Below are 26940 nucleotides of genomic sequence, written 5' to 3'. Positions count from 1 at the left end.
GACCGATCTGGTTATTTCTACATGAGCTAATTAGCTTTAGTGCAGTGTTTTAAACATCTGCTCTAGAACCCTCAGTGGGTAAAAAATTGAACAGCTCGACTGCTGAGCTTCCCTTGGTGGCATTCTTCAGGCAAGCAAGCACTGTATGTCCTAACCTGGCCCTACACTGTAATTAAAATTAGAGCCAGAGTTACTTAGTGCCATAAAATAGTTCATAAATGAAAATTGGAGAATGATAAGCACTTTAAGCAGCTAACAGCAGTGTGTAAAATACGGCATTAAATCTGACTCTAGTCTCGCATTACTCCTACTCCAGCAGTATAACTAATGAAGATAGACAGTGTGCATTTATAACATCTGAGGCCATGTTCTACTATTTCACTCCCATTACTATTTGTCAAACTGTCCTTGGAGGAAAAAAATGTCTGACAGCAGCAATAAGAAACAGTCAACCATCCCTTTCAGGTGTAACCACCAGGGCATCTCCTACTGCTGGACAGATTCTCTTCTCACAAGTGTGTCCATCGCACCTTATAGTGAGTAATTACAGGGAAGGAGTCAGTCAGCTAAACCAGCGCAGTAAAACAGTAATGCCACAGTTATAGTCGCACTGATAAAGCAGAGTGAACTGTGAACTGCTAGCACTATAAATGCTTGGCTCCTTATAGTAAGTCGAGTGTAAAACAGCACAACAAAGCTGGACACTGCGTGTCACCACGCACACCTTCTTCACAGCTAAGCATGACAAATATGACAAAATATGGCCACTGTTCATACTAGATAAAGTCCTACCAGAACTGATCTGAAAAGTTATTGTTACAAGGATGATGCTGCAATTTCAGTGTCTTCAGTGCTTTCAAAACAATTTATATCATTTAGAGACATAATTTCACCATCACAGCTAACCTTAGTAATTTACATACTGGTGATTTATTAGACTGAGAATTATGTCAAATATGATATTGATCCCAATCCAGCATTCAGGTCCTGATATGATACTCTGTATGGGGTTCTTATGATACATACACTGTATGGCCAAAATTATGTGGACACCTGACCATCACACCCATGTGCCCATTCCCAAACCATGGGCATTAACATGGAGTTACAGTAGTTCCCTGTTTACTGTTATAACAGCCTCCACTCATTTAGGAATGCTTTCCACTAGATTTTGGAATGAGGCTGTGGGAATTTGCTCATTTAGCCACAAGAGCATTAGTGAGGTCAGGTGGGAAAGCCTGGGTGCAATCTGTATTTCAATTCATCCCCAAGGTGTTTAGTGGGGTTGAGGTCAGGACTCTATGGCTATGGCAAACCAGGGCTACATCATTTTGTGCACAGGGGCATTGTCATGCTGGAACAGGTTTGGGCGCCTTAGTTCCAGTGAAAGGAAATTGTAATGCTACAGCAAACAAAGACATTCATACAATTATGTGTTTCCAGCTTTGTGGCAATAGTTTGGGGCGAACCACATATGAGTGTGATGGTCAGGGGTCCACAATCCTTTGGCCATATAGTGTTAATATTGATTATCACTGTAATATTGCGTATCACTCTTATCTAGGTTTAAGTTATGTAACGAATAAAACATGACAGGCCACACTATTGCAGGAAAATAATCAATAACAGGGTGGTCTGCTATGGCCCAATGGAAAGTGTTTTATTTCACTTATAACACAGCAATTTGCCAATGATTTACATTTTTTTTTTACAAAATTATTTAAGAGTGACACATCATACATTTTACATTTATAGTTACATTTAGTGTTATGGAAAGTCATATATATATGTTATATAAGTTATACATGATCATTCCTTCACTTTCTCTTGAAGTTAATAAGACAGAAATATGCAACTTGTTACCGAGAAATGTCAGAGTGCAAAGTCCTCCTCCTTAGACTTTCCTGTGGTGGAATACTTATGGGAACACCCTTACTCCTGACTGAAGTAAGGAAACACTGGCTTTCCCCTTACAGAAAGCTTCAGTATATCAACAATTAGATGTTTTTCTTTGTTAAATAATGTTTTTAATCCATGTAGTATTAGTCTTAGATTAGGTGGAGTGTCTGCCATACAGGCCCCTGTGATTGAGTTGTTAGAAATGATAATGCATTAGAACAAGAACATTAACAAAAATCTGTCATTTGTCTTGCAGCTGGCACTACTGTCAGAGTCACACTGTTACAGAAAATTAATCAATACCTTCTGACCGATCAGATTCAACAATTTAACAGCACTGTGGTATAAACCAGTTTAAAGTGGTAGCTCAGTGGTTAAGATGTTGGACTTCTGATTGGAAGGTTGGGAGTTTGAATCCCAGCATCACCAAGCTGCCACTGCTGGGCCCTTGAGCAAGGCCCTTAACCCTCAACTGCTCAGGTGTATAAATGAGATAATTGTAAGTCGCTCTGGATAAGGGCGTCTGCCAAATGCCATAAATGTAAAATAAGGAGGGATATTCATACTGTCTACATGGTTATCTATGACACTCTAACTCCTACTCTATGTTTTTTTTTTTTTTTTTATACACTTTTCCCCATTTTTCCTCTGCTATCTGCACACACACACACACATTTCTCTCTTGTCCTCCTCTGCAGCAAATTACTCCAGCCTTGCAATGACCATCATATTCAGAACTCTTGCAATCTCTCTCGTCCCACACGGTTGCAGATACCCAAGACACTACAAGCAATTACTAGGAGCGCAGAGGCCTCCACATACTCCATCCCTCGCCCTGATGTTCATTTAGCTGAGAGCATTTTTCACACTGAGTACAAAAAAAATAAATGGACCAAACTACTGATGTTTACGTAAATCAAGCCTGACTAAACATGTCCAGAAAAGTAGAAACAATGAGAAGAAACATAAGATCTTTAGAGCAGTTCAAGCAGTCTCTGTGTGGGCCATGCAAGAATTGGGGCATCAGCTAATGTGCTAACCAAGGAACGATCTTGCAACATAATTGGTTGTCATGTCATTGTTTTGGGCAGATAAGCTGAAAAGAAACAAATTGACCTGTCGTAAAGACTCCATTGAACGCGTCCACTGCTCGTGACTCACTGCACTTCTTTGCCACCGCTCACTGAATTAGGTCTTCTGAAAATGAGACTGTGCCCTTTCTGTGTGGTCGTGTTCATGATTTTTGTCTCCATCTTCCCTCCAATGCCTAGCATGCTCATCATTTTAGCCTGATATTGTGCAGAGGTATCCTCAAGTGCTCACTTGGCCCTTGGTATTGGAAGATGGCCATCAACACAAAGCACAGCGTCATTTCTTCTCTCTGTTCAGATTTCTTTCTGTGTTCCCTCTGGAGGCCTGTCGGCAGCTAAGCAATTTCAAAACTAATTCTCTGCTTGGTAGTGTAAGAGGCCTGCTTTTTGAAAGATGAAGGCTCCACTACAATAAAAAGGTAGGATTCACCGAGGTAATTCTTTATTAGCAGACACGTAACTCAGATTTACTCCTTTCATCATTCCTTTCCCCTTATCGCTTTCCCTGCCCCTTCCCCCAGGGCTAGGACTTCTGGGAATTCGCTCATCCACAATATCAGCGCTGCCCCCCATCAGTAATAGCTAATGTTGCAGGTTTTTGTGTGCTTGTCTGTTGCTGTGCACGTTCAAGTTGTTTTTCAGCAGCAGCAGAAAAATGGCAAGGCTCCATGCATAGCTGAGGAGCCCCTAAGGTGCTCAGATCTGCATAATTATGAGAAAGGAGTCAGCTCGCCCTCGAATCAAGAAGCAACTCATGACATTTTGGATCATATCACACAAAGCATTTGTTTAGTTACGAACTGGTAGAATATATAGACTGGAAACCTTTATTCTATCTTTCTCTCCATTTGTACCAGCTTGTATGGGACACACAAGAGCGCTTGGCTGACATTAATTAGCAAACTGATATGTGAGAACTTTTAAGGTGGTGTTACTGAAATTCATTTATAGTTATATAAGGCCACTTGGGTGTTATTCGTTAAATACCATGTTAATAATACTCGTTTTCAAAGCAACCAATATACAGATAAAGACTTACAAGTACTAACTACAGGTCTTCTAATTGTATTAGAACCTTGTTTTGCACATATATTAAAATACCCAGGAGAACATTATGGCAGTGGCATCGCAGTTGTAGAATTAATGACATTATGCCAGCAGTGTGTAATGGTCAATGTTCAAGATCTCATGCCAGCAAGACAAGTTAATAAAATTAACTTCTTTCACAATGACTGTTTCAAATAAACCCTTCCAAGCCTAACAACCATTACAAGTTCCAAAACCTTTTAAAATCAGTTGTCACCAATATGATACATATGGATATGGAGCGTACGATGCAATGCAAAAATTATACAAGTAGCAATTGTATACATTTGAATTCACTACTGAGCCGATACAATTCAATTCAGCACCGATATGATTCCATTCAGATCCGATCAAATAAGATTCAGCTCAGTTCAGTTCAAGTTAACATGCGTTGATGTGTTTTGACTCTGTAAAGAACAACAATTTCAAAATATCTCTTCATTGTCTGAGAACTGGTACCACATTAATTATCTGTAGTACATACATAAATCTTTGTATTTTGAACAGAGTGGAGATGCATGTTTAACTAAAATGCTGTCAGCTTGGTATTGCGTATTTGGGTTTCAGTGTTATCATGTGTCTAATTCCAATATTTTCACTAGTGCTATAGAGGTGCCTGTCATTGCAAATAAAGTAACTGGTTGCTTTGGTCATTGCCTTCCACTGTCTTCTTCCATTGTCTGGCTAGAAGTCTGGGGCAGCGAGCTCAGCAAGAAACTAATACTAGCATTACCTGTTGCATCTTTAAATGCAGGCTCCCCTTTAGTTAACATTACACCATGATAGGTGTGTAACGAGGACTGTGGTGCTGTCGGTGTATGTTATGGCTGTGTTGCACGTTTGGCATATAGCACAAAGACTTTTTAGAGACCTCCTGCTTAGCTTTTGTTGAAGTAGCTCCAAAGTTTTGGTTTAATATCTATCTATCTATATATCTATCTGTCTCTCTCTCTCTCTCTCTCTCTCTCTGTCTGTCTCAATCACTTGCTAGTTCGTGTACTGATGTTCAGCAGCAGTATCAGTTTTTAACAGTTTTCCTTTTCGATTTTCTGAACTGGAGCTAAGCTTGTAAATCAATGCGGCCATATTGGACACTGTTGGACTGTTTTTCTGATTTGAATCAGTTTTCCTATACACCTCTACTAGATTGATGATGCCAGTCTCACAAGTGAGAGTACTTTAAAAATAACTTTTACAAGACAGAATGCTATTTTTTTTATTTAATAACTATATTATGCTCTGAAAAGCTCATTGTGTCACAGCATTCTAACCTGGTACACAGAAGTGCATATACATGGAAATGTAAATAGCTAGTTAGACGGCAAACTTCACAATTCTGAAATTTGTGTAATAGATATTAGATACTCTGTTCAGCCGTGGGTGGGGTTTCTGAGGTTGTGACTAAATACGGCAAAACTCAAGCCTAAATATAACTGAAGGATTCATCCATTTCCCCTGCCAGTGTGAATGTTTCCTCTACCAATGGGAGTAGTAACAATTTCAGAAATTTCAGCCACCCATTCGGACTGGTTGATGACTTTTGGCAGTTTAGGTGCACTAAAAATCCAGAAATGAGGAGAAGAAAGTTTGAAAACGAGAGCATAAAAGATGTTGAAAAAGCATGATGAATATAAACAAATGCACACCTTGCGAAAACAGAAGATATGCCAGAGCAGCACACTTTTTGACGGTGCGCATACTATTTAATGCATGAGCAAAGCAAATCTCTGCACAAGCAGGAGAGATTTGAATGTGGACATGTTTTTTCACACAACAGCAAAAGAGAGCAGAAAGATTCCTGCTCATGGATTAAAGTGTTGTGTACTCTATGTTTGGCAGTAAAATAATGCCATATGCTCCTGTATGGACACAGCAGGTGAATCTGCCCTCATTTTAGCTTGATGGAGCACCAGACCTCACTAGTAACCCTCTTCTCTCAATAAAGAGAGTCTAGATTGACTCATACAGAGAGCAGCATGCTGTGATTATTCCTCCTGTGCAATGTTCTAGAAAACCTCCAGGGTGTGTGATTTAGAGACGAGTACACAGCTGGGCCCCAAGTTTCTACTCACGGTAAGGCAGCTGGGAGCAGAATGAATGCAAAATGTTACCAAAGACAGGTGGAATCTTACTAATGTGAAACTCAATGACTTCATATCTCTTGTCATTTCTGTGCAAATGTTTTTATAAGAGCAAAATCTCATTTAGTGTTATTCATATTCTACTACACTTTCTTTCATCAAAGTTTTAAAAAAAGTGAAACTACCTCAGTTTTAAAGAACAAATGAGAGGAAAGTTCAGATATTCTGATGAAACACGTCCTCTTAAATTCTCAATCTCAAATGCTAAGACAAATAAATGTTCATGTAATAGCAAGAGGAAATTACACTTGAAAAGAGAATTCTGAACTTCTTATTGAGGCAGCGGCTGAAAGATCAATCAATCATCAAAAGTCTTAAGTCGTTCTCACCTGAGAAAACTAAGTGCAAGTGTAATCCATGGAGACATTACGGAAATTGATTTTGACCAGGTGTCAAACACGCATAAGAATAAGAATTTTTCAATTAAACATCCAGCAATATCAAATAATCTATAAGTATTAGAGGAAATTAAAGATTAAAAAGAATCAGTAATTTGTTTTTAGACCTCTCTTTTTATAAGGAGGATAGTGTTTCTTAAATTTGAGACAGATATTTATATGTGGTCGGGCAGATGGTGTTGATTAATTTTATATAACAGCAGCTCTGACAGTAGTTCAGCTGACAGACAAATCACAGGTTTATACTAATCTACTCATGCTAATACTTTAATACTTTACTTTATTTCTAAAGTAACATCATACACAGACTCTTACGGCAGACACTTCACAAACAGATTTTTATACACGTGAAAATGTTGATATGGTTAAGTTTTCTCTGAGGGGACTTTTTTTAAAACTTTTTTGGAAGGAGTCTCCAGTTTCATTAACAGTCAGAGGTAAAGCTGTAACTTTAGCTTTTCTGGCATGGAAAAGTCTTCAGGACAGAGGGCAGCATGACAAGCAGCATTTTTTGACTTAATACCTTGTCTCATAGACACTCTGCAACAATAAACGGAACTATGAACAGATTTAAAAGTATGATGTGTCTTTCTTTACTAAATAAAAAATGTTAGATTTGGCAAATTGCTGCAGTATAAAAGGAACAAAACACAGTAAATCGCTTCATCCACTTTGCGTTGCTGATTATTTTCCTATTACATTATGCCAGTTGTTTTATTCCTTACTGAACACCAAGTTTAAACTTGCTTTATCTGGATATAACTTTTTAAAATGCTTTAAATAGCACACATAATGACAAGTTAAAGTGAGCATAAAAAGTAAAGAAAGAGAACAAAGTAGGAGGGGAAACCCATCAGGCCATCACACTACGTACATAATGTAATGTTCCTCCAAACTGTCTGATCGTAGTGTCCATCATAACAAGCTCCTAACAAAGTTAATCATCTCACTCACTGACTGAAATGCTAACTGATCCTGAATCAGCACTAAACAGCCTCAGGCTCTTTGTCTAGCCAGACAGTTCTGACTGTAATTAGGGGGCAGAAAATAGAGCATGCAAATATGAGCAGTCAGGACCGCTTTGAGAACATCTCAGTGTTTATAGAGATGTCACATGACAGCATATATTGTATGTGAATGCGCAAAAACTTCAAGCCATAGAAGGATGTAATAAAAATCAGCCAAAAGGATTTTTTGATACCAGTTAATTCAACCCTGATACCAGTTCATATCTTGAAGTGTTACTGGTTCTTGGCCATTAGCATCTTGTATTTTCAATCAAATTCTCTCATATTTAACAGCTCATTCCAAGAGAGGGGTCAGTTAAGGCACTGTGACAGTTTTCAGAATCCCATAACAATTAACTTCTTATCAGTTCTCTAAAACGCTATAATCTGTAAAACATGCTTTCAGCATAATTCCACAATGCACGACTAATTTACAAACAAAAAAGCCTTGTAAATTTTATATATATATATATATATATATATATATTATATATATATATATATATATATATATATATATATATATCATATTTAATCAAGTCTACTGACCAACAAAATTTGAACTAGTAATATTTTTGTATATTTATTCACTCTCATAAATAATTTTATAATAAACTATAAAATTGAGCTAACAGAGCCAATTGTCTGAGCAAGCTTCAGAAAAATAGAGGCCAGAGTCATCAAGTTCACTCGAAAACCACAAGACATTTGTTCATTTTTGGAAAGTAGGAAAGTGCACTGAGTGCATTCTTAGAAAAAGAGGGTTTTTCAAGAATTCTTTAAGGGTTCATTGGATAATTAATCATTCTAACTCTGTCTGATAAGGAAACATTCTGTTGAATGCTGTCTCTCAACTTGAGTTGGATTAGCTAACTTTGTACTTGATGGAGTTACTGCATAGGTAACATAATAAAAGTAGTATTTAAATTTAGGCTTAGCTAAATAATCTGCTTAACACCTTATGCATGTTTTTAGTAAAGGCATTTATGGAACAGCAGAGAGAAAAATACAGATGGAATAAGATTTTCAAACATACAGTCAGCTCCATAAGAAGTGGAATGTTCTTCAATGGCCAAGTCAATCACCTGACCTGAATCCAATTGAGCATGCATTTCACATGCTGAAGGCAAAAGTGAAGGTGAAACATTCCAAGAACAAGCAGAAACTGAAGACAGCTGCAGTAAAGGCCTGGCAGAGCATTTCTCTAGTTTAATTTGGATGTATGAAATACATCAAATTTGTTGTTCAGGTAGCCAGTGTGTACGTGAAGGCTTGACAAATGTACGTGAATAAACTCCTTTATAAATATTACTGTTAAAACTTTCCCCACCTATTATTACATCCCACCAACCTACGCATTTTGCGAGTGAGTGCTAGATTTCTACGCTACTGTAGTACTGTTATTTGTAACAACTATAGATAGATAGTTTGTATAAAATTTTCAGACGTATAATGCAAACTACCACTAAGCAACTGGGGATCAGACAAAACATTTGGGAGGGTTGTGAGAAGCCACACTTTGAAGCTTACAAGCTTGAATACCTAGAGTTACCATCTGTAGTCTTGTTTTGGCTGTCGTGTATGAATGCACCAATCACAGGCTTTGCCACATAGCGTTATGTTTTGATTTTGTTGTTTGGTTTGTTTTTTTTAATAGCCCTTTATTTAGTCTGCTTTAGCCACTCTACAACCCCTGTACAGCATGTCTATTAACTGATTTTTAACAACATATCACCAATAAATGGTATCAATACAGTTCACATGTTCTGGAGAATTTTTTACAGGACTACGGACAAGTTGATAGTTTATAGATGTCAAGATGAAACCCAGTATCTGATGATGTCTATGGCTTCCAGACTTCAGGCAGTCATTGACTGCAAAGGATTTGCAACCAAGAATGAACAATAACAATTAAATTTATGATTACGTTAGCCTGTCCAATTACTTTTGGTCCCTTAAAAAGGGAAAACCACACATAAAAAGTGCTGTAATTCCTACACATTGTTCACCCAATTTGGATGAATGCCTTCAAATTAAAGTTGAATGTGAGCACTTTGAACTCATATTCATTATTTAATGATGAAATATTCAACTATATTATGGTAGACAGCTAAAAAACAGTAATAGCTTTGTCAAATGTCCAAAAATTTATGGACCTGACTATATGTCAGTTAAGTAAAGTTGCTGGAGGATGTCTGTATTAATTATTATCGATTTCAGAATGATAAGTGATCTCTGTATAAATCACAGAGATGGGAGAATTTTCACAATGTATGCATGGTTATTACACTAAAAAGTCCATGCATTCTAAATACACATCATTTTAAAACACAAAGGTTGTTCTGACCTTTATTATACACGCTTGTTGTAATACTTTTGCCCTGTGGCCGCGCAAGATGCACTCGACCATTAGTAGGTCACATGACCAGAACACGTCACTTCTCTGACAAGTCCTTTTACATGTCATCTATATTTTGGTAGAGCAAAAACCTCGTTTCCTACAGGATATAATGCAATCTTTACCAACATGTCAGTTTGGACAGGATATCTATTATTTGTTTCAGAATCACAATATAGCACTGAATCAATACATCTACTCGCTCACTTCAGGGTCATAACCATGCAAACTCAAAAGGCGTGAAATGGTATTACTCCTATACTGTATCCCTCTCATGATGGAAAACATAGACTGAAGAAGTGCTGGGAGGCAAATTAGCACATGAAAATAAGATGAGGCGATGCGAAAGAAAGATAGCCTGCAAACAGAACACACTTGTTTGATACCGTGACATGTTTGCACACAAGGATAAAGCATCTTGCTGGTAGACTTACACGTCACAGCACATTATAAGACCTAACAGCTCGCAGGTGTTTAGTATTAGATTTCAGACATGCCTAAAACTCCAGCTTCATTAGCCCGCAATTCAGATTGTCTGTGTTGAGAAAATCTTCATCACTAAAAGACAGATGTCTGGTGGTAAAATGCAAGCAAATCTGACTGAGATTGGCGAGCAGTCAATTCTCTGGTCAGCCATTCTAACTGATGGATCAGGACTTCACGTGCACGTTCTTCTGAAGGTGAGCACATTAAGCTGGCAATTTACATGCAGCATGCACTTCTGCTCATGCTTCTTTCTTTAAAGTTTAAAAGTAAAGGTGTGCTTCTGCGTAACAGCATGCATGACTGCAGCTGGAATAAACAATGAGTGAAACACTAAAACACTGATTTAATAATGGTTTATGGTTGGAATCTTTCGAATTAAAAGCAATTTCACCTAGGTGTGGACAAACTACTAGCCCAGGCACGTGGGACGAACAGATTTTATGTCTGGACTATTGGTTTTATTTGTAGTTTAGGAAAAGCAACCAAAAAAGTACATTCAACAACTAGAAAAATCACCCTACTCTTTACTGACTTTTGCAAATCCAAAGTTTTCATTTGGTGTGCAGCTATGTTTTAACTTAATGCACTTCACAATGATGCCATGCACATCAATTGTGTAACTATAATGTGTTATTGCAATAAATGCACCATACATGTGCAATGAGTTTATGAGCAGATAGGAAGAGGGTTGTGGCAATGCATTTTTATACCATGCAATCTTGCTGACAGATGAATAACATCTGTCTGCAACCTGGCTAACCTGGGCGACGTTTTCCCTCGGCAACAAGTTTATACAACAACCACAAGCACACCTGTAAAGTAAGAGCAGTATGAAAGTTGTGAAGTTGAATTTGTGGTATCATGAATATTAATGAACCTAAATGTTTTGACATTCATCAAGGTAACGTTAATAAGACTTCACTTTCCACTCTATTAGGAATACCTGTACACCTGCTCATTCATGAAATTATCATCAACTAATCATGTGACAGCAGCGCAATGCATCAAATCATGCAGACAGCTTCAGTTAATGTTCACATCAGACATCAGAATGAGGAACAATTTTGAGTGACACAGACTGTGACATGATTGCTGGTGCCAGATGGGCCGGTTTTAATTTTTCAGAAAGTGCTGATCTCCTGAGAGTTTTGGGTACAACAGTCTTCAGAGTTGACACAAAATGGTGCAAACAAACAAACAAACAAAAACTATCCAGTGAGTGGCAGTTCTGTAGGCAAAAATGCCTAGCTGATGAGAGAGGTCAGAGGAGAATGGCCAGACTGACTTGAGCTGACAGGAAGACTACAGTAATTCACATAACCGCTCTTTACAACCACGGTGAGCAGAAAAGCATCTCAGAAATCACAACACTTGAAGTGGATGGGCTACACCAGCAGAAGCCCACATCGGGCTCCAGTCCTATTAGCCAAGAGCGGGAATCAGAGGCTACACAGGGCACAGGCTTAACCAAACTAGACACTTGAAGATTGGAAAAAGACCAAGCGACATTTTTTAGAATCAGAGTTACATAGCTAATGAGCAAAAACATGTAGCTATCTACACTATTATTCTATCAACATTTAATCTTTCAGCAATTACTGCTGTCACTTTAATGGACAATGTGATAAATACTACAAATAGGTATTAGTGGGCTGAATCTTTGATTATTCTATAAACACCTACGCTAAGGACAACACATGAGCAGGAGCTGCATGTGCTCTCTCAACCACAAACTCATACTCATAAATCTGTGAGCCGACTGTTTGCCCATGCAGCTCATTATTATCACTGCACAGATGCGATTTTGGTGGAGTCTTCCACATTAACCGCTCTCTCCGTTGTGAAACTGCTCTTTAAAAAAATCATAGGTACATTCATTTTGAATGCAATAATTATTAAGCAATCCATGAATACATTACTGGAGCTCTAATGCTGAAATAATTTGAATTTCAAACCCCATAATGGGATTGGTTGTCACAAATTCATAACCTGTACTCAAAACCTAGTATCTCATGAGGATAATAAATTAATCTTACTGGTTTCTATTCATCCTGTCCAGGACACGCTGGCCTTTCATTAGATATAATTTAACGGTTACCAGTTCGTTGGTTCATGAGATATGACAACCAGTCTGAAAAGTGTGACATCCAACTCCATGTCCCCCTACACTTCATTTATTATTATTATTATTATTTTTTAAAAAAAGGTTCAGAATCCGTTTTGCACAGATGCATACATAAAGTGAATATGATGCCAGCACACAATAACAGGTTTTATGGCTTTTAAAGCATTCATATGAAGCCGGAGGAAAAAAGAATGAAGACATTTTACTCCCAAATGACCGAAAAAGCTGCATAGCACCAAGAATAACATTATAATTATCTGCTGTGTATCATATTTGGAAGGCTACAATCATATCTCAAGACATAGTTTGAGGGGAAATTATTATACATTATTGCAATACAGGTAATTGCAATGTATTCTATATTATTTATTAGCTTCTTCAAATTGTTTTGAAATACTAAAAAGAACATCTAAAACCCATTTTGGAGTGTATTTTGTATGACAGTAATGACAGGAGATTCCAAATCAGAAATTAGCCTTTAACTGAAGCAAATGCAAATCTCTCACTTAACGAGCACAAAGAGACACTTTTTTCATTACTCTGGGTTATTGCTGAATAAAAATATGACATTTTGGAGACATTTACCTATGTATGGTGCAAATTTTTTGATGAATGTTTAATCATGTGTCCCTAGTGTAAGTCCTTTCCGCTTCCGTGTCCACCTAAGTGAGCAGCAAGGTCAGCAGCTGACTGTCTCGAGCGGATGACTCTGACCCCATGGGGTCCGTCGCCGTTATGAGCACATGGCCATAAGCCAATTAAAAGCAACAAAGACCCGAAGCAGTGCTATGCACCGATCTGAATATGATCTTCGGCTAATTGGCTGTTGGGGAAACAGTGGCTAAAGATGACGGTGCCAATCAAAACCCAAGCACAGTTACCAGCTCTACATACAGAGACAATAAACAGATCATGTTTGCAAGAGCGTCAATCTTCTCCGGCTTACTATTCATGAACTGTAAAAGTAAAATGTGAGGGGTTTACTAAAGGTGTGCGTTAACCTTGATAACATCTGCAAAGCAAACATGCAAACTGTTTTACCAACAGAGTCTACTGATGATTGCAACTTTCACATGAACAAAATAGCACGTTTTCTCCCCAAAGGGGTTCTCAAACTTTTTGCAGCCAGGGACCCCTTTAACTGTAAATCAAATACAAGTTACACAAAATACAAATATATTTGTAAAACAAATACAGGTTTATTTCATAAACATGATTTTAATGTGTACAATAATATATTCATTCATCTTCAGTAAGCGCTTTATCCTGCTCAGGTTCACAGTGGAGCTGGACCTGGCAACACTTCGCACAAGGCAGGAGAATTCACTCCAGATTGTATGCCAGTCCATCACCGAGCACCATTCACACACTCATTCACACACTCATTCACACACTCATTCACACACTCATTCACACACTCATTCACACACTCATTCACACACTCATTCACACACTCATTCACACACTCATTCACAACTAGGGGCAATTTAGCATAGCCAGTCCATCTATCTGCATGTTTTTGGACAATGAGAGGAAACCAGAGAACCCCAAGGAAACCTACATGAACAAATTGGTGAAAATTTACAATGTTAAAAAAAGTTACAAAAGTTACAAAGTGAAAAAATTAGCAAGCTACCCTAATAACGAAACAATAATTAATTCAACTAATCTAGTAAATAATGTCTATGGATGCAGACGCTTTTTGAACTGCTAAACACTTTTCATGATAAAACTTGTTTATCATTACATAGGTCCTCCAGAATAGTACTTTACTGGTTCAGAAATGAACTTCTCAAATGGGAGCCATTTTAACACTTATATAAGATAATGAGCTTTGCATTTTGACTGAAAACTAGGACTGACTGTTATTCTCTACCTCTGTAAGTATGAATCGATCCACATTGTTTCCAACTGCCATCTCACTGACAAACAAAGTAAAGATTAGGGATATACTGATACCTGATATGGGTGTCTAGGCTGATAGTGGCCTGAAACGCTGGACAAGTATAGGATTTGATACATTTTCTGTTCTCAACCATCTCAAAGCACACAACTTCTAACAACTTGACAGAAGAAAGCTCACAGTAACAGACTAAGTTACTGTATAGGACATCAGCAGATGCACAGTGCACTGTATCAAACTGTACGTCTGTATGAGGAAAAGTGTGACCCATGCGGCAATAGTAAAGCACGGTATGATAACATACCACATGCTGAGCAGAAGTAAAGACTCGTAGCAGTCTAGCAGATGAAGGAATGCCTCTACATTCCTGTTTCCTGTTTCAGGTTGGCAATGTGATTATTGCAAGCAGCCAAACATTTGCAGCTCCTTGAATGTCCTTCTTTAGTCTTAGACCATATATGCCTATACGTTGAATGTTTTGCTCAGGCATGGATGTTTGAGGCATTATTAACAGCTGAAGTTTTCTTCAAATATATACACACTTAGAAACAAGCTTGGATAAAGTCTAAAGCACAAACAGCTTACTCTCTATATCAGGGGTAATCAAGTAAAATTTGTAAAGGCCTGGATAAGCAACTAACATGACTGAATGATGACAACAGTTAACCTTTAAAGCTTAACTATCATTGACTAGTTTAAGGCTATAAATAAGACAATTTGAAGTGGCTATGTTTTGTTTCATCGTGGTGTTTCATGTTACCACTTCTGACTAGTGCCACAGACTGAACAGATGAGATAAGTTGTTTCTGAACTTGATATAGAAGAATAAATGCATAGTTCTGTCTAACTGTCATTAAACATGATTTTTGTCATCTGCTTTAGCCTGTCATTTTGCTAATCAGACCATAGAAAGTAAATAAAAAGAAAAATCAGTGAAAGTCTGTGAAAATTCCCCTTTCTGACCTAATGTCTGTAACTTTGTAGCTAGATTCTAGTCTGATGAGGTGCTTTCAGCTAAATAATTTACATAATACATGTTGAGCTGGTCGATGTTTAGAAAAATGAATTACTTACTTTTTTCGTACGTTTCGTACGTTTATTAGCTCTCGATTCAGCCCACTGAAATACTTTGCTGAGTCCGCTAGTTGATGACCCCTGCCCTGTATACTAGATGGGGATTGAAACCAAGATTCTACCCACTATGTAGTGGATAAGTCCATTTGGGAATAACCTTGTCTTTAAAAAATTGTATCATGTAATGACCATTTTGGGTTTTTAAAATAAAATAAATATGAAAGTGCTGCAATTACTACACCGTTCACCCAATTTAGATGTAAATACCCTCAAATTAAAGCAATGAAAGTCTGCATTTTTTGCTCATATCAAATCCAATATATACATAGATATATACATAGATATATATATATATATATATATATATATATATATATACATATATATATATTTTTAAAGACTGTGACTGGCCCACAGGTATTTTGATGAAGTCAAATCTGGCCCCCTGGCTTACAGTATACTCCATGATCTGCTTCTTGCAAAACATTACCAACATTTATTCAATGATTTTACTGCCCCCTAGTGTTCAGGAAGGCATAATACCGTGCTTTATGGTATTACTGGCTTTATGTTTTATTAAGACTATGCTCAAAACTTCACTCAGGCATATTAGAAGAACACTTGTATGAATAATGATATAAATAGAGTACCTCTATTTGTAGTTTATTAAGATTGTAATTGGTATGGATGGCTTCACTAGGTGCACTTTACTTGAGGTCTTCAGGCAGGATTAGCACATTAACACTTTGTGGCGACACTTCAGTAGTTTTGCTGGATATTAAATAAACAGAGCGAGAAGGCACCTAATCCTGCCTACAGCTGTCACAGCACACTGCCTGCCATGTTCCACTTTTAAGCAGCACCACGGGAGCTGCCCGAAAGATGACTCGTATGCGGTTAGCCAAGCTGCCACGTCTTTCTTGGTGGGGCCTGGGAAGTTCTGGCTCCACAGTCATCATGCCTACTTTTCAAGGAAAAGTTAAGTCAGACTTTTCCAGCACACAACATGTATCCTAACTGTCTAACTGCTAAATTAGTCAGACTCAGACACAAAGCTACACATATATATGGTCCAAAGATGAGACGTGTCCTGTCTGTGTCCAAAGTTGCTCATTCTACAGAAAATATTACTACTTTTACTACATAATACTATAATACTATATGTATCTGTTCATCTGTCCATCTGCTGTTTCAAACCTATTTACAGGGAAGGGAGAAAGGAAGTTTGTGCAAAACAGTATGAAATTCAAACAACAAAAGAAGAAAAGACAAAAACCCCTGACCCAGTCGTGTGGTGGACTGCAAAAACCGTCGGAGTGGTAGATGCAGTCTGTCTGCCTGACATTTTTATTGTGTAATTTCACACAAGGAACGTCATGATTTTGGATAGTTACATGTCATACTGATGCTCCTGCACGATCATGTCATCATCAAAACAGAGAAGAGCTGTTTTAAAAAGACATTAATAACAAGAAATTTAGTCAACAGAACTGACTAAATTAGTCAGTGATTATTTCCTCACCGATGTTAGCACAAACAGTGATCAGTTAAGTGGAGTGACAACGATGAGGCTTGTGTTTAAATGCTGTAAGTGACTTTTACCTCAGGTGATGAGACAGAGACTGATGTAGAGGATTCTGATAATCAAAGTGAGAACTCATTTCCCATTGTAAATATCTGTAAAACTGATCAGTAATGTTGTTTTTCCACAAGTAGAGTAGGTTATAAATTTAACAGTAGATGGATCATCTGTCAGGGGAAATGTAATAAATATAAAAAGGTTATCATTTTATTTCTGGTTGAGATACATGCAACAGAGTTCAGGAAAACCTGTCGTGTCCCAGAACTATATATAATAGAAACCGTTTTTAAAGTTTTAAACACTAGGTCTACAGTTAGTCATGTTGCACACTGTGGCTTTGGTAATTTCAACACTAATAATAATCAGCAACTACGTCAAATACAGACTGAAACGAAACAATACTTAAAGTGTCTGTTTTTCAGCAAAGCCAGACAGTAAAGCCAGACATTGTGTACACAGTGCTAGAGCAAATTCCAGAGAGAAAGAAAGAAAAAGTGTTCACTAACAGACAATGAAATATTCTGCACCTTTGTGTGCTAGAGTAAGTAGCTGAGAAACAGGATTGTCTAAGAGACACTTTGGTGTTGACCTTGACTCCTGCTGGTTTCAGAGGTGCAGCACAAAATTAGTGTACATTCCTTCAGCCTACTGTTTTTAAATGTCTGGCAGGCTGAGACGAATACAACAAACTAAAACACAATGCTCCTGTCACATTCCGTTGTACCTGTTACGTTACAGTGGCTCAACCTTCTCTCCAAAATGATATATTTAGGCCTTTAGAAGTGCAAAACTAACAGTGAAACCCCAACTGTGGCAGACTAACAGTTTTATATTTGGTTTCATGGAACCAGAGGTAGCAAATAACTGTACTTTGTTAATATACTTAAGTATCATTTTAGAGAATTTGTATTTTATTTGAGTGAAACTGAAAATGATTGCTTGTACTCTTGCTCAATTATATTTCCATGACAACATAGCAATTAATCACATTCCTGTGGATTTTAACTTAATTTACGTTTTTGAGCAATGACTCCAAATTAGTCTCACTTTTAGTCATACACTGATGTTACTTTAATGAACATGATGTAAGGAAAAATTTGTAGAAAACTTGCTGAAATAAGTTGTTGGCTTTGTTTAATTTTATATGACTCAAGTGAGAAAAGGTACAACTGCTAGCCATGCCCCAAACCTTAATATTAGTATCCATTCCTATACATTCCTATAAATACAGCCTAATTTTTGCAACAAGCTAAACCTGACCTTCACTTAATATAATATAATATAATATAATATAATATAATATAATATAACATAACATAATATAATATAATATAATATAATATAATATAATATAATATAATATAATATAATATAATATAATATAATATAATATAATATAATATAATATAATATAATATCATGTAATATAATATAATATAATATAATATAATATAATATAACAATCCTGAGCTCGGTTAAGGATTTGGAGTCTCTTTGGAGTATCAAATGTCTTCAAGGGTTTCCTCAGCATTCTCAGGTTTCCTTCTGACTCCCAAAAACATGCAGGTAGATAGATTATACTCTAAACTGCCGCTAGGTGTGAATGAGTGTGTGAAGGTGTGTGAGCCCTGCGATGGACTGGAGTCCCACTGAGGGCATTTTCCTGCCTCGCCACCTGGGATAGGCTTTGGATCCACCACAACCTTGAAAATGAATGAATATGGTACTATATTATATAAGAATACAATCATACAATATAATAATATACAGTATACTTTAAATATGCTTAACATTAAAATAAGGTGTTGAGAAAAGATCATGAATGACACTGTCTGCACTGCTCCCAATGCCCCTCCTCCCTGTGAAGCTTCATCTGTTTTAGTTCCCAGGTATGATCCATCTAAAGCTCAGCAGAATAAGCAGCTGTGTTTCCGTACATTCACGTGGGAAGACCTTAAACAGATTTTGGGATCTCTTAGGTTTGGGAATAGACTGTGTATGTATGTATGTACAATTCGGATGTGTTATGGCCCACTTGACCTGGGCTGACATGGAGGAACATGCTTTTTGCTTCTCTAAAAGTCAGTTGCTGAGGGAAGTAAGTTTTCTCTGGCAGGATATGTAAAAAAAAAAAAAAAAAAAAAAGTGTTTTTTGCAAAATCAGCTATGGAGTGAGGGGCATTTTAAAGTTAGGTATTCTTTCCATGATTCTCCTAAAGATACAATGCCTGTGATTCATGCCATTTAAGGCAGAGGTTCTTAAAATGTTTGCAGCCAGGGGACCCCCCGAATAAAAAAATAACATGACCTCCTCAGTACAGACTTATTTTATGAACTATTCAAAAAATTCAGGCTTATTTTTCAGATGTGTACAGAAATCTGGCTATTTATTGGAGTCATGGAGCTTTATAGGCTTACCTGTTTATCATTTACTAAAGTTTGAATTTAAGCCCAACTAAAGTGACCAGCCAAAAAGCACTCAGTAATAATACAACTTTGATAAAGGTAGGTTCTGATTTCCATCACTGTAACAAAATTAAAATTACAGACCCCCTGGCTATCCTTCACAGACCCCACTTTGAGAACCACTGATTTATGGTATTATATTTTTTTAATTCCGTAATCAGTTCAGGAAAGGCAGATTTTTGTGTCTCTGTTCTTTATGTGGTTTGAAGTTTATAAACATCAGGAGATTTTCATTACATGAATAAGTTCAATATCCAACAAACTGTTTCTCTCAGAGTCTTTTCTAAAAAGAAATAAAAAGTTTTCTCCCTTTGCTGTTATCTGGGCTACTTTTGAATGTTCATTGTTCGTTATTTAAATCTTAGAACACATTCTTAATGATAGGTAATGACAATGTTTTTGTGTATGCATATGATTTATTTATATTGCAGCACACTTTTTTGATGCAATGGGGACTCCAATATTTGTCATGACAAATGTTAAAATGTGTCCTATGACATAAACTGAAAAGATTGTGGGCCCGTGTTTAAAGTGAAATGTCCAACTTGTACAAGGGCAGATTACATGGGACAGTAAGGACAATATCAGATTTCAAAGCTTATTAAAAAAATTAAATGGAATTTTTGGACTGTATGAAACTTTCATATCAGCCAAGCATAATGTTTCCACAGAACTGTCAGTCAAGCATTTTGTGGTTTTAGCACAAAGTTCAGGGCACGTTTACTCTCATGCTCAACCTCACCTGATATCTTATGTCTACTCTAATGTAAAAGCTGTAGTTTAAAACAGCTCATGTTAGTGCTGTGGTTGGAATAACAGCAGAAAGTACAGCCATTGGAGCAGAATGTGCATCTACAGGACATGGGCACCTGGGAGACTTCCAGCAGGCCACCAGAGAGGAGATGCAAAAGGAATCCATTTTAAAAAATGTGCTGGCATTGCAGAAATGACAAATACCGGATTAGCATAGCCACAAACGTGGCACTTTGTGCAGGCACATGGAATTTCGTGCCAGTTACTGCCAACTACTGCTATGCAGCATGTTCGACTGCAGTGGTATGGAGGGAAACGTTCATTACCAACCAGTTTTAACATTTTTGTTATTCCTGTACATGTTTACTGTGGAATAAAGCACTGTGGTGCAACATACAGTGCAATAGATGGGCTTTGTGTGTAGGACTACCCTATATGACACACACAGAATTACACATAATGCAAATAGCACGACAAGTGCATGACAAAAAACAATGACATACATAACTACAGAAAAAGACCAGTACAGCACTGTGGAGCCTCTAAGGTGACATGGTGGGTATTTATGTCCAGGAGTTAATATTTCAAGGCCAAAAGTATCTCATGACCATGAATTATCACGTTGTGGTCATGAGATATAAAAACTGTAGTTATGAACAAGCCTATGACTTGTTGTACTTAATACCTATGTTGCATTTGACTTAAATGGGAAGTAGGACGTTGGAACTTAGAATTACGTCATTTTCAACCTCCAGTGTTTCAAACTCCAAAGTGAAAATAAAACGTACACCTCCACGTTCTTCTTTTGTTAGCAACAATTTAGCCGGCTAACTGTGATAAGTGATATATTTACATGCTCAAAACAGTGAACAGTGTAGGAATATCATAGATTTAACAAGCAAATATGTCTGTATGTTGATTGATCTAAAGCAAGTACTAGTTTATATACTGTAGTATAAGTGAAAAGTATGAAAACTAAAAGTAAGGAAGTGCTGCTATGTTTACTGTTGATGCCGTGAGCAGCCATGCTGATTCGACGTCACATGCTGAACTCAGGGTTGAGGAGACCTTCCTGACTTTCCGAGTAGGAATTCTGAGATGACGGGGTGCTTTCTTTGCTAATTGGTCCTAGTTGGAGTTTGGAAATTCTGAGTTTTAGTTGAATGCCTTGTTAATTATTTGCTGGGAAAGTCTTTTCGCTTTGAGAATTTGCTTAATGTGGTGTGGGCTAATGGTCTCTCCATGTCACAACACCAGCCATGTCTTAATACATCATTCCAAGATTGGTAAAGTGTAATATTATCAGTCATCTCCATACTTAGGTCCCAGTGACCACAATAATTCAACCGATTTCTCTGTGTTTCACTCATCTTACCATACAGTAGTTTTGTGAACTAAGAATATTTCACCGGATCAGAAAATCAACTTGTGGTTTTAATGTATTAATTCATGGCCATCAGAAACATAACTAAAAGCATAACTAGTGGCTTCAATATATACATATATTTAAAAATAATGTCTCCATGTCACCTCAGCAGCTCTGTACAACACAATTCAATAAATACAAAACAACATTAATCAATACACAGAGAACAGTGCACTGACTGTACAGAACAACAGGGCAGGGTGGGTGTAAAGCAGAAAACTGAACAGACTGTTTAAATCCACACACATGCTGTAAGCCCTCACATTCAGAAGCACATTATCACGTAACAGTGTACTAAATACATAAACTTATCAGGAATGACTCAATAAAGTTCAGTGTTCAGTAGAAGTGAATCAGGCCCTGTTGCAATTTTACAGCTTGTGTGTGCTTGTACAGTGTGTAATGTTTTGACCAGAGAGATCCTATCAGTAAACACAGCTGATTACCTCCTGCACTCAGCTGTAATGGAGGCTTGGCTTGTTTGCTTACCAAAAAAAAAAAAAAAATCTATTGTCTGTCACATGTTTGTATGTCTCACTGTCATCAGGGCCTTTAAACATACACTGAAATACACTTGTGTTTAAGAACATTGCACAGCACTGCATTACATCACATTACATTACAACTATTATTATTGTTAGTAGTAGTAGTATTAAAGATATTTAAACTTACTTCACATGTGTGTCTCTCTGTCATTAGGGCCTTTGAATATACACTGAAATGCACTGCATTACATCAGACCTAACAGACTACACCAGATCTTTCACTGAGTTATTATTAGTAGTAGTATTAGTATTAGTAGTAGTATTAGTAGTAGTAGTATTTTAGATCAGTCTATGATCTATGATCATGATATATTCAACTCAGAGTATAAGGCCCTAATGATAAAAGGTCTGAGTGCAAAGCAGGAGCAGGAGCATGAGCAGGAGCAGGAGCATGAGCAGGAGCAGGAGCATGAGCAGGGAAGTTGCAGGTCGCAGTGGACATGAACACTGTAACTCACCTCATTGGGGTTGTCATAATACAGAGCTACAGAGCAGAGCTGCGGCGCGATGCTGCAGCTCTCGGTGAAGGCGGCTCCGCGGTCCCTGTACGATCCTGTCTTAAACTTGTACGCAATAGTCACCTTTTTCACCGGGGGAGATCCTGTCCCAACAACGATCTCAGACAGCAGTCCGGAGTAAAACACGAACCCAGCAAGGGTCAAGATGAGACACACGACCAAAAACAAGATCAAGGATAAAATCACAAAGTCAGACATTGTTTCTGCTGAAGCAGGAGAAATGTCTTCGATCACTGATGCAATGCTCTTTAAAAGATCCTGAACTGCTAAGCACCACACGAGCTCACTCTACACTGTTATGGTATATTATGTTAGCTTAGGTTAGGTTACGTTATACCCTCGGCGATTTTCCTCGAGCAAAATGTAGGCTGAATCCTAAACTGCTTCTTGTTTTTCATAAAGTGCACTAGTTAGGGTGTAGAAGCCACTCCGTAGCCCATATAGTGCACTAATAGGAGCAGGGGAGAGAGCTGTTTGGGATATTTCCCTGACTCTTAGCGTTCTGCTGCCAAAACTGAGGCTTACTTCCTTCAACACGGCGTCATTACTTCCTGGTTGTACCATGTTTCTGTTTCGCAGGGGTGCTCTAAAGTAAATGTCGCTTTATGGTAGCCTCAACGGGTAGCATTCGGGGAAAAAATGGTTACACAAACTCCAAAGTAATTAGTTATTCGGAGTAATCGTTTATAACGAACCCCTAATTATAGTTTCAGAGATCGAATTGAATTCTGAGCAGATTAGTAGATTCCGACCCGGGGCATGACGTCATCCAGACGGGTGCAGTGGATCGGTCGTGTAGGTTGTTGTAATGTATCCAGCTAAAAATGACTGTAGAACATTTCAAAAATTGTATAGTTTGTAATAATTCCCTATAAACTGTTGTTCATTTATTTTGCTACACATTTGTAAAAGCTTTGAAAATATTGATCAGCTGTATTTACAAGCATTTACAAGCACAAACATTTATAAGTCTTATAGTAACAATGGCTAAGGTATGTAAGATGCCATGTTCTATTTCTTATAAAAGGGAGATGGCACTGTACACTGACACAAAAAGCAATTCAAACTATTAAAGTATGTAATTTATTATCATTTTTATATAAAATTGTATATCCCCTTTGCGTAAATATCTAAGCTTGTTGTACTTGTTATTTATGCACAATGAGCTTCATTAAAATAAAAATAACTAAATGATTAAAAAAAAAAAAAAGTAGATCTCACAGGTACTGCTTTATCCTGGTCAGGGTCACAGTGGATCCGGAGTCTGTCCCGGAAACACTGGGCATGAGGCACCTACTGGCATGTTTTTGGGAGGTGGGAGGAAACTGGACAACCCAGAGGAAACTCACGGGAACATGGGCAGAACATGCACTGACAGTAATCCACGCTAAGGATCAAACCCTAGACCCTAGATCTGTTAGGCAGTAACGCTACCCATTATGCCCACATGCAGTGCTTCATATTTTTGTAGTATTTTACATCGTATTTTATGCAGACTACAAAGATATTTACTTAAAACTTTGTCAGTGAAAAATATACACTTGTATAAAACCTACTTAGTTCATTCAACATTTTAATTTCCCTAACCAAAACAAATTTTAAATTTACAACACCAACTTGAACACATGAAGGCCTTGGGTTGGGAATTAGGTGATGAGTGGAATGGGGTGTGTTAAATGAGGTAGAATGCCTGACACCCCGACTCTAGGGGGTGTACAAAGCAAAGTTAATAAATGTTTATAGCCAGAATACACTACTCATGAGCAAATCACTTAATTATTAACAGAAGCAATAAGCTTGAATGTTTTTCCAGTGCAATATTTAACATTTTGCCATTCAAAACCCCTGACAGACAGTAAAATATACCTAAGACAGACAGTAAAATATACCTATGACAGACAGTAAAATATTACAAAGACATTCAAAACTAGTAAACTTGGGCTTATTGTCAATTAATATTGAGTAATTTGTACTCAAGCAGAAGAAGGCTGAGGCCCATAAAACGGTTAAGGTGGAGACACCATCACCACCACCACCACAAGCAGAGGAGACAGCACTGTCACAGAGAAGGGTGGCCATATCTGATGGCATTCCTGGAGGAAGCTTGTCAGATAAAACCACTGCTCAGAGTCCAAGCGTCTACACAGAGAGATTTTTTCTTCAGAGTGGAGGCCTGCCAATACCTGTGACAAATTTGGTCTCTGACCTTTGCATGTATCCACCCTCACATACACTGACAGAGTTTCAACACCTTTTATTTTGGCATTTTTGTTTAAATTACCTCATTTTAAATACTCAAAAATGTTTATTATTAAAGGTTTAGTGAAATGAGAAATGTTACAAATTTATTGGAACAATCTAGAAAAGGAAATAAAAAATCTTGATCACTCAAATTAGGCATTTTAGGCACAGCACATATTTTTTCTTTTACAGTTAATACTATTGCTGTCTGTGAGTCTTATATCTATATGCTTAACATGTTTATAATTCGATGCAACTGCCTTTAATAAAGACTCATTAGGATCTGACAGCAAGCCAGTACATTACACAAAGACATAATATAAATTTGTTATTAATAATAGTAACTAAACTGTAATAAAACATAAGAACAAATTTATATTATGTCTTTGTGTAATGTACTGGCTTGCTGTCAGATCCTAATGGGTCTCTAAATGAGTGCTGTATTAAAGGCAGTTGCACTAAATTGTTCCTAAAGCGGGGTCCAGCGTTAAGGAAATGATGATGGTGGAGTTTATTTTAAACTACTACTGTTGTAGTTGTCATAGTTATAATCTAGTTATTACAACCCCTGGCAAAAATCCCCACACTTAGAGGATGTTCACCCAGCTTTTTTACTTTATAGCAAACAAACAAATCACAGATATGACACAAAAAGGTTTTGTTCAATAGCTTAACATTCTGGCTTTGTGAAACATACATCAAAAAAATTCACTGACTTTTTTTTTTTTATTAATGGCATGTCTTTTTCCAAATCAAGTAGAGGAAAAAAGTATGGAATCACTCAATGTTGAGGGAAAAATATGTAATCATCAACAAAAAAACACAACAAGTACTCTGTTGCTCCTCCTCTGGCTTTTATGACAGCCTGAATTCTTTGAGGCACAGACTTCACTAATGAAAAACATTAGTGGTTTTCCCCATCAAACTGGTTTAACAGTCTTTGCTCTGTGGCAAGATGCATCGTCATCCTGAAAAATTACTTCATCATCACTAAACCTATTTTCTTTGGATGGAATGAGAAAAGTGTCCAAAATTTCAATGTACACCTGTGCATTAACTGCTGAGGTAATGATTGCCATCTCCCCTGGTCCTTTACCTGACATGCAATCCCATTATTATAAATGAGTTGGGAAATTTGATTGTTTTCTTCAGGCAGTCATCTTCATATGTTTCGTTAGAACAGCACCAGACAAAAGTTCCAGCATCATCTCCTTTTCGTGATTCATCACTGAATATCACTTTCATCCAATCATCCACACTCCATGATTGCTTCTCTTTAGCCCATTGTAACCTTGTTTTCTTCTGTTTTGGTGTTAGTGCTGGTTTTCGTTTGGCTTTTCTGTATGTAAATCCCATCTCCTTCAGCCGTTTTCTTACAGTTCTGTCACAAACATTGACTCCTGTTTCCGCCCATTTGTTTTTCATTTGTTTTGTTGTGCGTTTTCTATTTTCAAGGCATATTGCTTTGAGTTTTCTATCCTGACACTTTGACATCTTCCTTAGTCTAATAAGCTTATAGTTGCACCAAATTTTAGACACAGCTGACTGGGAGCAACCAACTTCTTTAGCCACACTCCATGTTGAAATTCCTTGTTGAAGGAGTTTTATAATCCTTTCCATTGTTTCAACTGATAACTCTCTCGTTGGAGCCATGTTTCCTTTCAATTAGCCAAGTCCAACAGCTTGTTAAGGTGTGTAAGCACTCCCTTTTAACTACTTACTAATTAGCATTTTTAGACTTGTCTCGGTATTTGTATTAGAAATGGAAATTAAAAGATGATTCTATAATGTTTTCCTCAAC

The 26940-nt window shown here is 37.3% G+C and overlaps 1 protein-coding gene across 1 annotated transcript in view; it reads right to left on the bottom strand.

Moving 5' to 3' along the window:
* The window catches only part of tex264a (testis expressed 264, ER-phagy receptor a), a 75340-nt gene extending 51932 nt beyond the window's left edge, over positions 1–23408 (bottom strand). Inside the window, exon 1 of the mRNA XM_026920001.3 lies at positions 22839–23408. Coding sequence (XP_026775802.2) covers positions 22839–23096 — 258 coding nt within the window. The 5' untranslated portion in view covers positions 23097–23408. The remainder of the gene's footprint in view (positions 1–22838) is intronic.
* Positions 23409–26940: the final 3532 nt, after the last annotated feature.

This window comes from Pangasianodon hypophthalmus, chromosome 2, assembly GCF_027358585.1.
Source record: "Pangasianodon hypophthalmus isolate fPanHyp1 chromosome 2, fPanHyp1.pri, whole genome shotgun sequence".
Classification (NCBI taxonomy): domain Eukaryota; kingdom Metazoa; phylum Chordata; class Actinopteri; order Siluriformes; family Pangasiidae; genus Pangasianodon; species Pangasianodon hypophthalmus.
Note: the sequence above shows the minus strand (reverse complement) of the source record. Positions and strands in the feature narration are given on the sequence as shown.